Source organism: Acinonyx jubatus, chromosome C1 (assembly GCF_027475565.1).
Source record: "Acinonyx jubatus isolate Ajub_Pintada_27869175 chromosome C1, VMU_Ajub_asm_v1.0, whole genome shotgun sequence".
NCBI classification, from domain to species: Eukaryota; Metazoa; Chordata; class Mammalia; order Carnivora; family Felidae; genus Acinonyx; species Acinonyx jubatus.
This window is the reverse complement of record NC_069381.1, coordinates 52191817-52206777: the sequence shown is the minus strand read 5'-3', so window position 1 is coordinate 52206777 and position 14961 is coordinate 52191817. Positions and strand designations below refer to the sequence as shown.

General features: G+C 38.4%; 1 protein-coding gene across 5 annotated transcripts in view; it reads right to left on the bottom strand.

The window, feature by feature from the left end:
* The window catches only part of UBE2U (ubiquitin conjugating enzyme E2 U), a 62913-nt gene that overhangs the window by 36014 nt on the left and 11938 nt on the right, over positions 1 to 14961 (bottom strand). For 3 of the 5 annotated variants that reach the window (XM_027058994.2, XM_015081935.3, XM_027058997.2), the window contains 3 exons: positions 12936 to 13056; positions 9203 to 9251; positions 59 to 147 (listed from right to left, as the gene is read on the bottom strand). In XM_027058994.2, coding sequence (XP_026914795.1) covers positions 59 to 147; positions 9203 to 9251; positions 12936 to 13056 — 259 coding nt within the window. Of the gene's footprint in view, positions 1 to 53; positions 148 to 9202; positions 9252 to 12935; positions 13057 to 14961 lie in introns of all 5 variants that reach the window. The other 2 variants (XR_008294926.1, XM_053214188.1) reach the window with 1 other exon arrangement.

The window sequence follows — 14961 nt, the reverse complement described above, 5'->3', positions numbered from 1 at the left end:
AATAAATAAGAGATTAATATATACCAAAAGGACATAAGATAAGGCTAGATCACCTTACATGGACTTCTATAATACTCTGTGGCTTTGGATGTGGCTATTCCAGACCATGTCTTGTAGTAATCATTAAATGAGACTGCCTTAGTTGATCTGAAAATATACATAAAAATCAGGCAATGAGTATTTGCAAGTTTGCTTTTTAAAATTATTTTATCAGATTGGACAGTTTCAGATAACAATATCTTGCCATAAGACAGTAAACTCATTTGCAGTTTCTAATAAGTGATCTAACATTAATTTCTGCACTAACACATAAAAATCACAAAACGAAAATCTTGCCAAACATATTTCAAAGGTAAATGTAAAATGTGCATCCATGTGCATATTATAAAGAGAAAAATATAGGTTTAAGATATCTGCCTTTCATGACTAACATGAAAGAAAGAATTTTAAGAAAAGCATCAGATTTGCATGTTTTCCCTTTCTTCAATAAACGGTTTTCTTAAATATCTATGCCAAATTTTAGTAAAATCACCTTTATTTCCCTTTTATAATGAGGAAAAATAAAACACCAGAATTGAGATCAGTTTAATTTTCACACAAAATCTGGCCATTTTCATAGAGGGGGGAAAAACCCAACTCTTTTCTGGTAATCTTGCCTGCACTTTTCCTTCCCTGTGCTGACATTACTTTATCCTAATGGTAGAGCAAAGATTGTTAGAAAATACTGAACAGGAACCGTGAAGTTGTCACTTAAATAACTACATTTCCAACCTTTTTTTATACCAACATTTTGACTGCAGAGATCCTCAACACTCTACAAACAAAACATGACTTTGGGATATTTTCAGATGTGTGAAATCACCAATTAACTGGTTTACATAGATGCTGCATCAGATATAAACAACCTTATGTCTGTTTTCTTTGAAGTTCTTAGCTCTTCGGAAGAAGTGACTTTTCAGTTAGAACAAGTACACCAGCATTAATTTTCCTAGGTGAATTGTAGCTACATTGAAGTAAATATCGGACTCAATTTTGAAATGGATGGTACAATAGCTAAATTGTTTAATGCGTTCATTTATTTAAGTGATAATTACAGACACATCATTTAAAGAGTAACATTTTTCAAATGCGTTATTGCTTTTGCAATCACACGTAAGTAGAAATCTGAAACTGGGTGAAGATAAATTAATCACCGCTATTATGGCTCCCAGAGCTGCGTGCGGAGCTTTACACCAGTAAATGACATATTAAACTAACATTAATTTTGCCAACGAAATGTTTCAGCATTTGGCAAGAGAGGTAACAAAATGAAAGGCTGCATTATATCTCCTGCATGAAGAAGCTGGTGATCAATTTGCTGTCACAGATCATTTAGCAGACAACAATGACCCAAGAGGAAGGAAACTGTCAACACACTGTCTCGTGAAAAAAAAATACACCATCTTTAGACACAATCGTCTCCATTGTTTTTTTGTCTGTTTGACGATGACCCATGACCCTCTCCCTTCCCAGTGGTGTCCTGTTCAATTTCAAACTGTTAGCCTTCAGGGGCTTTCTTTTCTTCCCCAGAATAATTTAAAATATTCCTCAAAAAAGGTGTAACTTCAGTATAGTTTGAATACACAAAGCAGAATGTCTTAAACATTTGAGAAAATTTGCATTTCCAAGTCTGTAAAAGAAACAGCCCCTTAAAATAAGAGAACAGTAACTATTTTTATGGTAATTCAGATAAGCGACTAAGTTTACAGGGAATTATACAAACTACACGTGTTTATAATTTGAAACATGGACAGGAATTTACTGAGTATTATCATTGGCATTATGAATATGAAAAAGCAGGAGATATAATTTTAAACTGAACATTAGAGCCTATTAGCCTATTGGGAAAATAAGATATATACCCAAATTGGCAAATAGAATAGCTCTATGTTTAACACATAAAGTGTTACATCATTTAACAGAGACATTTGGAGATGACAACGACAGATAGTTCTTTGGCAGTGGCAGCAAGCTAAAAAGGTTGGAAGAGGGAGGTGTGACTTTGTCTCGGAGGCTTTAGGGAAGGAGTCACCTGGGATATGAACCTGGAAGAGATGGAAGCATTTTAGGCCAGGAGATGAGTATTAGCAATAGCTCAGATGGGAAGGAGCACAGTGTATGCACGTGCACATGTGTACAGACCACGTTGAGGGAAGAGACAATAATGACAAGAGAACCGACCGTAGTGGAGAGTTCCAATTTCAGAGCAATTGGAATTCGACAAAATAGTTGAAAGTGGGCAATGCAGGGTCTTCAGATTTAGGCAGAGAATGGGTTAGAGTTGATTCAGTATTCTGATTTATTGGGTGATAGACAGCAATCAGAAGTTCTTGAATAAGGCAAATAAATTATGGAACGAGTGTGTAAGTTTTTTCTGGCTTTAGTATGCAGGGTGGAGCATATAAGAGACCAAATGCAGGCAGACAAGCTAGGAAACAGATGCAGAAATTCAGGCAAGAAACGCAGAGCCAATAGAGGGTGGGAGCAGAGACTGTGAAAGGGAGGAGACGAACCTCTGACACAATAAATGAAATGACTGGACTGGTTTTCTGATAGGGTGTGTGAAAGGTGAAGGAATCTGGGGGTCAAATATTCTTCTAAAGCCCGGAAGACCATTTAGTTTTGCTATTAACAGAAAGCATCTACAGAGTCTGAAGTAAAATATGAGTTTAAACTTAAATATGGGTTTTAGGTGATGACCCTTAGGAGTGTGACTGAGAAATTGAGACTGGAAATAAGAGATTAGGGTCAAATCAACATAAAGGTTGATAGATGATGCCATTAGGGAAAACAAACATAGAAAGAGTAAGTAAGTGTTTAGAAAAGAAAGATCAGAAGCCAATTCAGAGTTAAGAGGAGCCAGTGAAGGAAACAAAAAGGATCATAAAGGGAAGAAGAGAGTCAAGGTAGTGTTACTTCATGGAAGCAATATCCCACCCATAACTCAAGCCTACTGACTAAACCCCTACAAATCTCTGGATATTTAGTTATGTAGCATCATGATTAAGAGTATAGGCTCTGGAATCATCTGGCGTGTGTTAAAACACTCAGGTACTGCTACTTGTTAGCTGTGTGACTCCAGGCAGACAATAATTTCACTCCTGTTTCTTCATGTATAAAATTAACTTAGAACTTTCTCCAGTGGTTGTGGTGAGCATTCAGTGAAGTCTTCCATGGGAACAACCAGGCAGGGAGTTTAGCATCCCTTAACCCTCAGTGTCAGCTACAGCTGCTTCTCTCCATTGCTCTGAATAAGTACCTCATCATTTCTCTTCTGCAAACTCTAAACAGCTTCCTAATTGTTTTTCTGTCTCTCCCTATTCCAGATTATCATGCATCTGCTTGCAAACCATGTTTGGTGACTTAATTCGACAGGATAAAGTCTAAACACTTTCAAATAGAACTCGAGGTGTGTTAGCATCTGGCTATTTCCAACCGTTTCTTCCACCATCATCTGCACATACAGAGGCTCCGTCATATGGAACTTCCTGCTGATCCTGAGTTTGCCACATATTACATTTCTGTATGTGTGCAAACAGTCCTATCTAAAGACTCGTTTGTCTCCTGTGCCTGTCCAACTCTTACTTACCAAGGTTCCAGTCCAATAAAAATAGTATGTATATGAAGGTTGTCACAGTGGACATTGTGGTCGCCTCTCCAACATTAACTATTCCATTCCTCCCCCTCACATACATGCCATTCAGCCTGACAGGACTGACCTCCACCCTGACTCTAAGTCAGGGCCTGATGGGTTTAAGGCTTTCTGACAATGGGAACTGTTTAGGGACAGGAACACGACCTAGAAAGATCCAGTCAGACTGAAATTTATTCTCACTTTCCAGTGAATCCTGATAACTGGCAGTATCAATCCTCTTTGTTCTTCTTCAAGATTGTCTTGTTATCCTAAATCCTTTGCATTTTTAGATATACTTTAAAACCATCCTGTTAATTTCCAGGGGAAAAAAACTGCTGATATTTTGACTGAGATTGAATTGAATCTATAGACTAATTTGGAAAGAACTGACATTGCAATAATACTCAGTCTCTCCCAAGTCACAAACTTTGTATATCTATTTCTTTAGGTCTTTTAAAATTTCTCCCAGATACATTTTGTGGGTATTGGCATAGATGTCTTTTGTTATGTTTTGATGCTATTGTAATGGTATTTCTAACACTTCCATTTCTATGTATTGATTGCTAGTATATAAAAATATAGTTGCTTTTTTAAATGTTCATCTTCTATCCAGGGGTCTAGCTAAATTCACTTATTAATTTTCGAGCTTTGTATATTCATTTGGATTTTACTATTATATAATCCCATTATCTGTGAATAAAGATGGTTTACTTCCTCCTTTCCAAACTTTATAACTTTTCTTCCTAGCTTCATTGCAGTGGCTAGGACTTCTAGCACAGTGCTGAATAGAAGTGGTGATAATGGACATACTTGTCTCATTAAACTCAGGAGGAAAGCATTCAACATTTCACATCTGAGTATGAGGTTTGCCATTGGATTTTTATAGATTTTCTTTATTGGAATAAGGAATTTCTTCTCTATTCCTACTTTGGTGAGAATTTTTATCATGAATGGGTGATAAATTTTAGCAAATACTTTTTCCTGATTCGTTGAGATCATTTTATGGTTTTTTTCCTTTATTTGGTTAACTTCGTGAGTTATGCTGATTTAAAAATTTTAACCCAACCTGGCTTTCCTGAAATGAAGCCCTCTTAGTCATGATGTATTACCCCTTTTTATGTATCAGTGGATTCAATTTGCTAATATTTTGATTAGGCTTTATGCTTCTGTGTTTATGAGAGGCTATGGCCTATAATTTTTCTTTCGTGTAATAATCTCAGATTTTAGAATCAGACTTTGGAAGTTTGGAGCTATACCCATTTTCTCTATTCAGCAAAAAAAAATTGAATACTTTTCTTCAAAAACTTTTTTTTTTAATTTTGAAATACAGGCATACCTCATTATATTGTGCTTTTCAGATACTGCAGTTTTTGCAAATGGAAGGTTTGTGTTAACATTGTGTCAAGCAAATCTGTGCCAGTTTTCCAACAGCTTTTTTTCACTTCCTGTCTCTTTGTCACATTTTGGTAATTCTCACAATATTTCAAACTTTTCCATTATTATATTAGTTATGATGATCTGTGGCCAGTGATCTTTGATGTTACCATGGTAATTATTTTGGGGTGCCATGAACCACACGTGTGCAGTATGGCAAATCTAATTGGTAAATGTGAGTGTTCTGGCTGCTCCACCCACTGGTCGTTCCCCTGTCTCTCTCCCTCTCCTCCAGTCTCCCTATTCTGTGACAGAACAATATTGGAATTAGTCCAACTAACAACCCTACGATGGTCTCAGCGTTCAAGTGTAAGGAAGAGAAGCAGAAGCTAGACATGACTAAGCTTAGGGAGAAGGCGTATCGAAAGCTGAGATAGGCTGAAAACTAGGCTTCTTGAACCAGTCAAGTTGTGAAGGCAAAGGAGAAGCTCTTGAAGGAAATTGAAAGTGTTACTCCACTGAACACAGGAATGATAGAAAGCAAAACAGCCTTAATGTGGATATGGAGAAAATCTGCATGGTCTGGATAGAAGATCTTACCAACCACAACATTCCCTTAAGACAAAGACCAGTCCAGAGCATGGCGCTAACTCTCTTCATTCCGCGAGGGCTGAGAGAGGTGAAGAAGCTGCCAAAGACAAGTCTGAAGTTGGCAGAGGCTGGTTCAGGGGTTTAAGGAACGAAGCTGTCTCTGTAACATAAAGAAGCAAGGTGAAGCTGCAAGTGCTGATGTACAAACTGCAGCAAGTTCTCCAGAAGGTTTAGCTCAGATACTAACACATGTGATAGTTCATAACCCATCCTTCGCATCCTTTTAATGTTAGTAAGTAAAAGTCTGCAGAATCATGTCCAAAAAGACACTTCTATTTTCTTGATATCTAGCAACCAATCCCCTTCTCCCTCACAACTTCTAGTTTTGTACCTCAGGTCCTGATACACTTTGGTTGCCCCTGGCATCTGGATTCATTTTTACTTTTTATTCTGGATGTCAAATTACTTTCTCTTGGGTCAGGTGGTGGAGAAATATGCTCTCTCACACTTCCATGCTTCTGAATGCGTTATTCCCTCTGCCTGAATGTCCTCCTCTTGTCTGTAGGTGACTTCCTATTCTCCCTTTAGAAATCACCTCAGGCATCACCTTCTCCTGGAAGCTGGTCTTTATATGCCCCTCCTCCCACTCTGGCAGTCCAAGCTTTAGGAAGATATTTCTTCCTCTATGCTCCTCCAACATCTAGATCTCATCTCTGTAATAGGACTTACTATATTGTAAGTATTAATGTAATAAAACAATTAATAGGTATGGCCCAATGGAATGTTAGATTGCATTTAACAGAGGTAGCACCAGTGAGAGGTGACTTGGTGAAAAAAATATAAGCCTCTAAAGGAGGGCTTTAAAAAAAAGCTACAGGAGAAGAATTTTCTACTCAATATGACTCATTTTAAATATGATTCCCTCTGACTTCAGCATTCCCCCCAGCCGCAATCCTGGTATTAGCCCTGTGGCCTACCAACTACATCTTTTGGTAGAAGTTGCTCCCTATATGGTCCTATAGGATGGACAGTCAGGCACACTCCCCACACTATCTTCTCTTCAGAGGAGAGCTTCCAATCCTAGACTATAAATCATGTGAGACCAAAGATTATATATTATTCAGATGTGTGTCCCCAGTATGGGAGCACAGTGTCTATTACAGAGCAAATGCTCAGTGAATATATTTTAAATAAATGAGTAAGTAGCTGTTCTCCCAGAAGCCACCCTATATCTTGTTAAGTGGCATCCTACAGCCCATGTGCAAACTTCCCAGGTGATAAGCACAAACCTAAACCATTTTTAATTACGGAACATCAACTGGATTCCCCTGACTATATTCTACTCAACTGACTAGACTTTACCTATGTTTTGCTTTATCTTTTGGAAACAGGGTCTTAACTGTCTGGCTAGGCCTCTGGAATTCATTTCTGTAGTCAGGTTAATACTTTTAGCTCATAAAGTAGAGTAAAGTCCTAGCATATGGTGCTAGACAGACAATGCTAAGAGCAGCATCTCTTTTGGAATAACTTCTGTGAGACCTCATTGTACAAGTCTACATAAAAACTAAAAACAAGGGGCACCTGGGTGGCTCAGTCAGTTGAGCATCCGACATCGGCTCAGGTCATGATCTCGTGGTGCACGAGTTTGAGCCCCGCATCGAGCTCTGCACTGATAGCACAGAGCCTCGAGCCTGCTTCAGATTCTGTGTCCCCCTCTCTCTCTGTCCCTCCCATGCTCATGCTCTCTCTCTCAAAAACAAACAAACAAACAAACAAACATTTAAAACATTTTAAAAATTAAAAGCTAGACATAACTGAGCTTTGTCCCATAACAAATGTACCAGGGGTAAACATTTGGAGCCACAGATATATAATAAATTGCAGCCTCCTATATACTAGGAGTGTAGAGTATCATTACAATATAGATTATGTTGCTTCAATTGAGTCCTAGAGATTTCTCTAGAGATTGCAGGCTAGCACTATGGGAACACCACAGATAAGACCTGATTCTGGCTTCATTTATTCTGGGTTTCATTCAGAGGACCAGCCAACGCTGAGACCACAGAAGTTCTTCTGGCCTCCATTTCACTGCCTTATTAGTAAATGCTGGCACCGTACTTTTATGCACTGCAAATGATTATACCACAAATAGAAAGAGCTTTGTAAAATTCCAGGGACATTCATGTTTTAGAGGAGATAAAACAGTGTTGGCACATTCAACAACTATTTACCACAGGTCCATTTTGTGCCAAGAAGGTAAGTTGCTTCTTTCCATTTGATAAGTTTCAGGGGCAGTGATGTCCTTTACTGAATGCCAACAGGGTGCACTATTTATTAGATTGTACTTGCCTTCCTGAAACTTTCCAAGACTTTCACCAACCGAAGCCACCTGAGTTACCTAACTTGCTCATCTTTTATATAGGGCCGGTCAAGAAAGCATAAGCTGAAGCAAGTCATTTCAACACTAGTTAACTGTCTTCTATATCTGACTGACTACAAAATTAAGACTGATGGAAATGCTCAAGAAACTAAATACTGCAGAACTATAAATGAGAACATTGTCCTGTACCTTGTTCAGGTGTTCATGGCTAAACTGTTGCCACATTTTCATGTTATCTCCTAAAAGGTACAATGGATTCATCTCTAACTCTCACCATTTTCCTCTGGGACCTTATATTTCCCTAATTGCTTGGCTTTTTATGATGTGTAAATAGTTTGTGCTCATTATATTGATAACATGTTTTTTCTTTATCTGCAATAAAAAATGAAAATTAAAGAGGCAAGTTCATATAATTACATTAAATTTTAATTTAATAGTCTACAAAGAATTCAATCACTTTTCCACATTCTTCCCAAAAACAACATTAAGAAAAAAGCATTGTAAGAGGAAAAGAGATCTACTTCCTTTTCTAGGTTAAAAAGCGAAAATTTGGAGCACCTGGATGACTCAGCCGGTTAAGTGTCTGACTCTCGATTTCAGCTCAGGATATGATCTCATGGTTTGTGAGATGGAGTCCTGTGTCTGACAGCACAGAGCCTGCTTGGGATTCTCTCTCACTCTCTGTCTACCCCTCCCCTGCTTGTGCTCTCTTTCTCTCTCTCTCAAAAATAAATAAACTGTAAGTAAGTAAGTAAATAAATAAATAAAGTAAAAATTCAATTATGATAAAAAAATATAAACCGTTTAAATCAATAGTCCTTTTAGTAAATAAATTGAGGCCATGAGTTCGAGCACCATGTCAGGTGTAGAGATTAAAGAGAAAGAGAGAGGAAAGAATGAAAGAAGGAAGGAAGGAAAAAAGGAAGGAATTGACATAGAATATATAAAGAAAAACTTACCTGGGGCACATATGTGTTTCAGTTGGTTAAGCATCCAACTCTTGATTTAGGCTCAAGTCACGATCTCAGAGTCATGAGTTTGAGCCCCATATCAGGCTCTGCACCGACAGCCTGCTTGGGATTCTCTCTCTCCCTCTCTCTCTGCCCCTCCCCCACTTACACGTGCGTGTGTGCTCTCTCTCTCAAAATAAATAAACATTTTTTTTTTAAAAAAGAAAAACTTACCTGATAAATTTATCTGGATCTTTAAGTGACTCAGGCCTGTCATCTCTCACTGTAAAGAAAAATATGAAAGGGATCTGGTTGACTTAGAAGAAGGAATAAATGGTTTTATGTACACTCTTTCCAAACCCTCAATAAAATAGTAATAAAAGAATAAAACTAAAGTATAAAACCTCAAGGAGAGCAACAGAAAAACAGGCAGAAAATCATCAAGGTGAAAGATGTTAAGTGGTAACTGTCTTAGCCAAAAAATTGAAATCAAATGACATGATGAGGGGACACCAATAAAAAGCATATGAATTTACACTTCAGAACCTGGGAAACAATTTAGGAATTGGACATGCCAGATGCCTCTGACTATGTAATTTGTTGCGCAAACCAGAGCACAGAGTAAAGGGGGGTGTTAGAAATAATTATAGCAGGACTGTCCCAGGCAGTCTGGTGTACATGAACACCCTCGTTACCAGTAAGAGAGACAGGGTCCAGTCCCAAAGAAGATGGCAGGATTTGGCAAGGTCATTGGGACCTCCATCATCTGGGTTTGAGCTCACAGCTTAGCGTGTTCTTGTCAATACGCCAAGGCAGAGACCTGAGACCTAGCTGTTCAGGCTAGACAAACATCACGTTATGGAAAGTTTGGGGAATGAGAGGCATTTGCATGTCTGCATACCAAATACCAGGCTTAGGCTTAGGCTTAGGCTTAGGCTAATGAAATTAATTCCAGACCACTGATTATGAGGGAGAGGTCCCCATGTATTTAAGGTATGTACCAGCACGAGGCAGGGCCAAGCCTGCAGATTCTGGACCATAGTGGCTACAACCTAGTAGGCCTGTGGAAGGCAGAACTGATTGCAGCTACTTCAGTTTTTTGGAACAACAGAGAGGAAATTGCCCTTTTCTCTATGAAAGCCCTTCAAATATTTGAAAACAGGTTTTACAGCTGCCTTTTATCATTTCTTCCATTAGCTAAACATACACAGTTTCTTCAGCTCAGGGAATGTGATGCTCCAGATTGAGCATGCTGGTAACTCCAGATGAGGGCCCTGCACACCAGAGTAGGGTAGGATTTTCATACAACAGGTACCTGATGGAAAGGCACTTTCTATACCTTAAGTTTGTGATCAAATAAATTCCCCAAGAAGTTTTTCAGGGAGTTCTGCTGCCAAGTCAGCTCTCTCTTATTCTTTCCTGGGAAATTTTAATGCTCTGATCCCAAATGAATGACTTTATGCTCATCCTATTAAATTTGGAGGCACAAGGGAAGGGGAACACCTGGGTTGAAGGTCTGACCTCTGCAGCTTGCTCTCTGTGGCCTAGGGCCAACCACTTCACCAATGACCCTCAGCTTCCTCACTGAGGAAGAGGCTGAGCATCAGATGAATAAATGTGTGTGAAAGCATTTTGTAAACTATGAAGTAAAATCAGGATCTAAGTTTACATGCAGTTTTTCATTAATTCATTCTACAAGTTTTTATTCAATACCTACCAACAGACAGTACACTGGGTACTGAGGGTGTAGTTCTAGCCTATAATCAATGCCTCCAGAGAGGATACAATTTGCTGCCTCTTGAGTTTCTCTTTTATACAATTAACTATCTGTTCTAGTTTTGGGTTATCTAAAACTATGGTAATTCCTTTTAAGCATTTTCTAGCTCTCTTTATTAATCTTTTAAACTATATGAAATATGACTCTTGAAGTATTCTAGTGAGACATTTTTTTCAAGTTGTTACAAGTAGTGGCACCTGGGTGGCTCAGTCCGTTGAGTGTCTGACTTCGGCTCAGGTCATGGTCTCATGGCTCATGAGTATGAGCCCTGCATCAGGCTCTGTCTCTCCCTCTCTCTCAAAAATAAATAAACATTAAAAATTTTTTTTCTAAAGTGTTACAAGTAATTTATTCTCACTGGATGAAGTTTTTCACAGAAATCCATAGTTTGATACCCTCTAATTTAGAACAAGTTTTCTGCTACTTCTCCCCTGCCTCCCACCCCCTTAGCAGCTGTCTCTGCTGTATCATGGACACTCTTGCCCTTGGAAGCTGCAGGAAGTCAGTCTCTTTATGGAACCCTAGGCCACCACTCATAGTCTGGCTGAGGTGGCAAGCAAGCTGATAACTATTTACTGTCTTGGATTTCCACATATTTCACCAACATAACTAAAGAATATGGTGAAAACCTGCCAAAGTTCTATTTGCTCTGTTGCTCCTGTGCAGGGAGATTTAGCAACTGGGGCAGCTTTTCTGTCTGACTTTATGGCACAGCTGGAGAACCAAAAGGAGTGAAGGATGGCATCTACTAGACAGGAGGACAAAAGGAAGGACTCTAAAGTTTTTTTTTTTCTCATCCTTCCTTTTTGCAGGGCAAACCCAAAATCTATTGCACAGAATCATTTGCTATAGAAAATCCTTTAAAACCAGTTTTTAAATTTCCATTTACTAGACTGTGGACATAGCTTTGTTATAGAATCTTTCTCTATAATGATGGTACTGTAGGGCTCAATGAACGGTTAAGTGATATAAATTGTTTATTCATTCATTCCACAAATAGTAACTGAGTGTAGAGGATACAGTTGTGGAGGCTATAGTATTCCAGTGGGTCAGAAATGTGGCCAGAGTGAAGCGATCAGACTCCTCTGTGTACAAACCAGTTTCAAAACTGTCAGGGATTGGTTGAGGGACTCCATGACTATCATGACGTGTTTGAAGATACTGAAAAAGATGCCTGTCATCACTGCTTGATTTGCACCAGACCCAGAAGTCCTATGGAGGAGCACTTGAACTTGGTCACAATTGTACAGACCTAGCTAATGGACTGGCAAGCCCTACAAAGGGAAGGGAAAAAGAAGCAGGGGACATCTGAACAAAAAAGTACAGAGAGCTCCGTTTGGGAGAGCGAGTCTGAACAGCAAGGCTTGCTGTTGGGGAGGTAATACCAGCTATGACACATGGCTGCCGTGTGCCGCTAGAAGGGGGAGGGGCAGGACATAGAGGAAAGAACTGTCCCTAGGGGCCTAACCCTCATTTGTGGCAAACCTCCCTGGTCATAAGAAGCCAACAGCATTACTCTGCTAACACAGAAACAGTGAAGACGATGGGGGTAAGTCATGAAGAGGTCACTGGCAGGATGAGAGTGAGCAAAAAAAAAATTGTATATATATATAAAAATATATAAAAATATTATATATATATATATATATATATATATATATATATATATAGACACATCACTGGTCAATAGAGCAGAAAGACTCAAGAGCTTCAGGTGCCATTTCCACATGGACTCTTAGAAGGAATACGTTGAGGAAGAACTCTTCAGAACAAAAAGCTAAACATATTGCTTGCTAATCAAGAGGAAAGGAGTTCCAGATCAGTAAGATCTGGGGTTTTGCAGATGAAATCTGGGAAATATCCATTATAGATCGAAGAGTTAAAATCAGATGTCATGTCTTTGTGATGGGTAAATAATTTTCAGTCAGTACCATCCATCCTTATGACCATAACATTTAAAAATACTAAGCTTATGATTGCTGATAACCTTTAAAGAACAACTTTTGACTGGCTTTTTGATGACTGAGTAGCTTGACAAAGCAATACAGTAGGAGAGATCTTAGTATGATTTCATTACTGAAAATGGATACAAAAAACATTCCCTCATGTAACAGTTATTTGCTAGGTCATTCATTTGCATAAATGTATAATTAATAATTGGCAAAAAAACAGTAAGTAGGCACTTCTTACATTGTGATGGTTGGTTGAAAAATCTTAGAACTATTTGTTTGTACAGAGATTCATCTTTAATCAGCATTTGGGCTGCTTCCAAATTCACTGGATTTTCTAGCACTGGATTTGAAAGCATAACCTACAGGAAAAAAAACAGAAAAATTAGAGTTTTTAAAGTAAACTTTTTTGTTAGAGCAAAAAGACAAGCAAACACAGACAAGAATAACAGCATTTATTAAATGTCTACTATGCCTCCATCTGGAGACAGGTATGAAGACAAATGAGACATGGTCCCTACTCTCAAGAAACTCTTGATCTACCTTAGTTTTATACTGTAGATTCATGAGCCAAACAAAGCAAGTTATAAGTTCCTTCCTATGACCTATTCTTTTCTACCACATGAATTTAAGTTCAATTTATGTATAAATTAAACTCAACATTAGGAAACACTGAGACATTCCCATTAAAAAATAAAAGTTTACATTTTATTTTTTAAATGTTTATTTCTTTATTTTGAGAGAGAGAGAGAGAGAGAGAGAGACAGAGAGAGAGAGAGAGAGAGAACTACTGAGCACAGGGCAGGGGCAGAGAAAGAGGGTGAGAGAGAATCCCAAGCAGGCTCTACGCTGCCAGTGCAGAGCCTGATGTGGAGCTCCAGCTCATGTACTGCAAGATCACAACCTGAGCCAAAATCCAGAGTTGAATGCTTAACTGACTGAGCCACCCAGGCACCCCAAAGGTTTACATTTTAACATAAGACCATACTTAGATATGGATAAGCAAACATATGTATTAAGGCTGTGTATACCTCAATATTCCTCCAGATCCCTGAATGATTAATTTTTTATCTGTAGTTTTCTACTGCTGCTGTAACAAATTAGCACAACTTTAGCAGCTTAAACAATACAAACTTATTATCTCATACTTCTGTAGGTGGGAAGTCTGGGGTGATTAGGCTGGTTTCTCTTTTCCAGATTTAACAAGACTAAAATCAAAGTGTCGGCTGGCTGGGCCCTTATGAGAGGTTCTGAAAGAATCTGTTTGCAAGCTCATTCCGGTTGTTTGTTAGCTGAATTCAGACCCTTGAATTTGTAGGACTGAAGTCCCTGTTTCTTTGCTGGCTGTAAGCTGGGGGCCATCCTTAGCTACAAGAGGTCTCTTGCAGGTTACATTTGGACATCTCAGAGAAATTAAGGTATAAAAAAAAAACCCTTCTTATTCTTGGAATTGCTCTGATGTCCCCTCCTGCCACAACCATTCTCCTTCTTCTACTGTATTTCTCTGAGTGACTCTTCTGTCTTCCTCTTCTGTTGGTAACAGGCCATATAATTACTTTGGGTCCCTCTGTATAATTCAAGATTACCTTCATATTTTAAGGTCAGATGATTCGTAACCATAATTCCATCTGCAAAGTCCTTTTACAGCAGTATGTATATTATACTAAATAACCAGAGGATGGGAGTCTTAGGATATCTTGAAAATTCTGCCTGCTATAGTATATGTGCATCTGGGCAAAATAGGGTGACCAGTAGTAACCAAAACTTGATAGTTCCGCTAAACCATAATCTTGTCTATCCATCACCTCAAATTTTTAATTATTTTCCCAAATTGCAAGTATTTATTCAATAATTCAGTATTGAGACTATTACAACATTCAAATTAGATAATAAAATACAGCCAAAATAATAACTACCAGAATACCTACATGTAGATCCAAGTGGATAATTGTGGCTTATGTGTCATGGAAATGATGGCAGTCATGACCAATGAAAGCAATAATCTGACATCTGATATCTCAAAAGCATTAAGAACTTACTGCTGTTATTTGAGTTTTTCTGTTTGGAAAACACATTTGAGCTATGTTTCCAAGAATATTGTAAGTTGCTTGAATAAGGATTCAGTGTGGGTTGCACTATACCTCTCAAAGTGGGCGGGAAGCAGATCAAACTTATCTTCATGAGCAAGCTTTTGGTCTTTGGCTGGAGAGGCAATCTTACTCAGAGGCACATCTGGTAAAGTTTATTCAATAGTCTTCACGTTGACA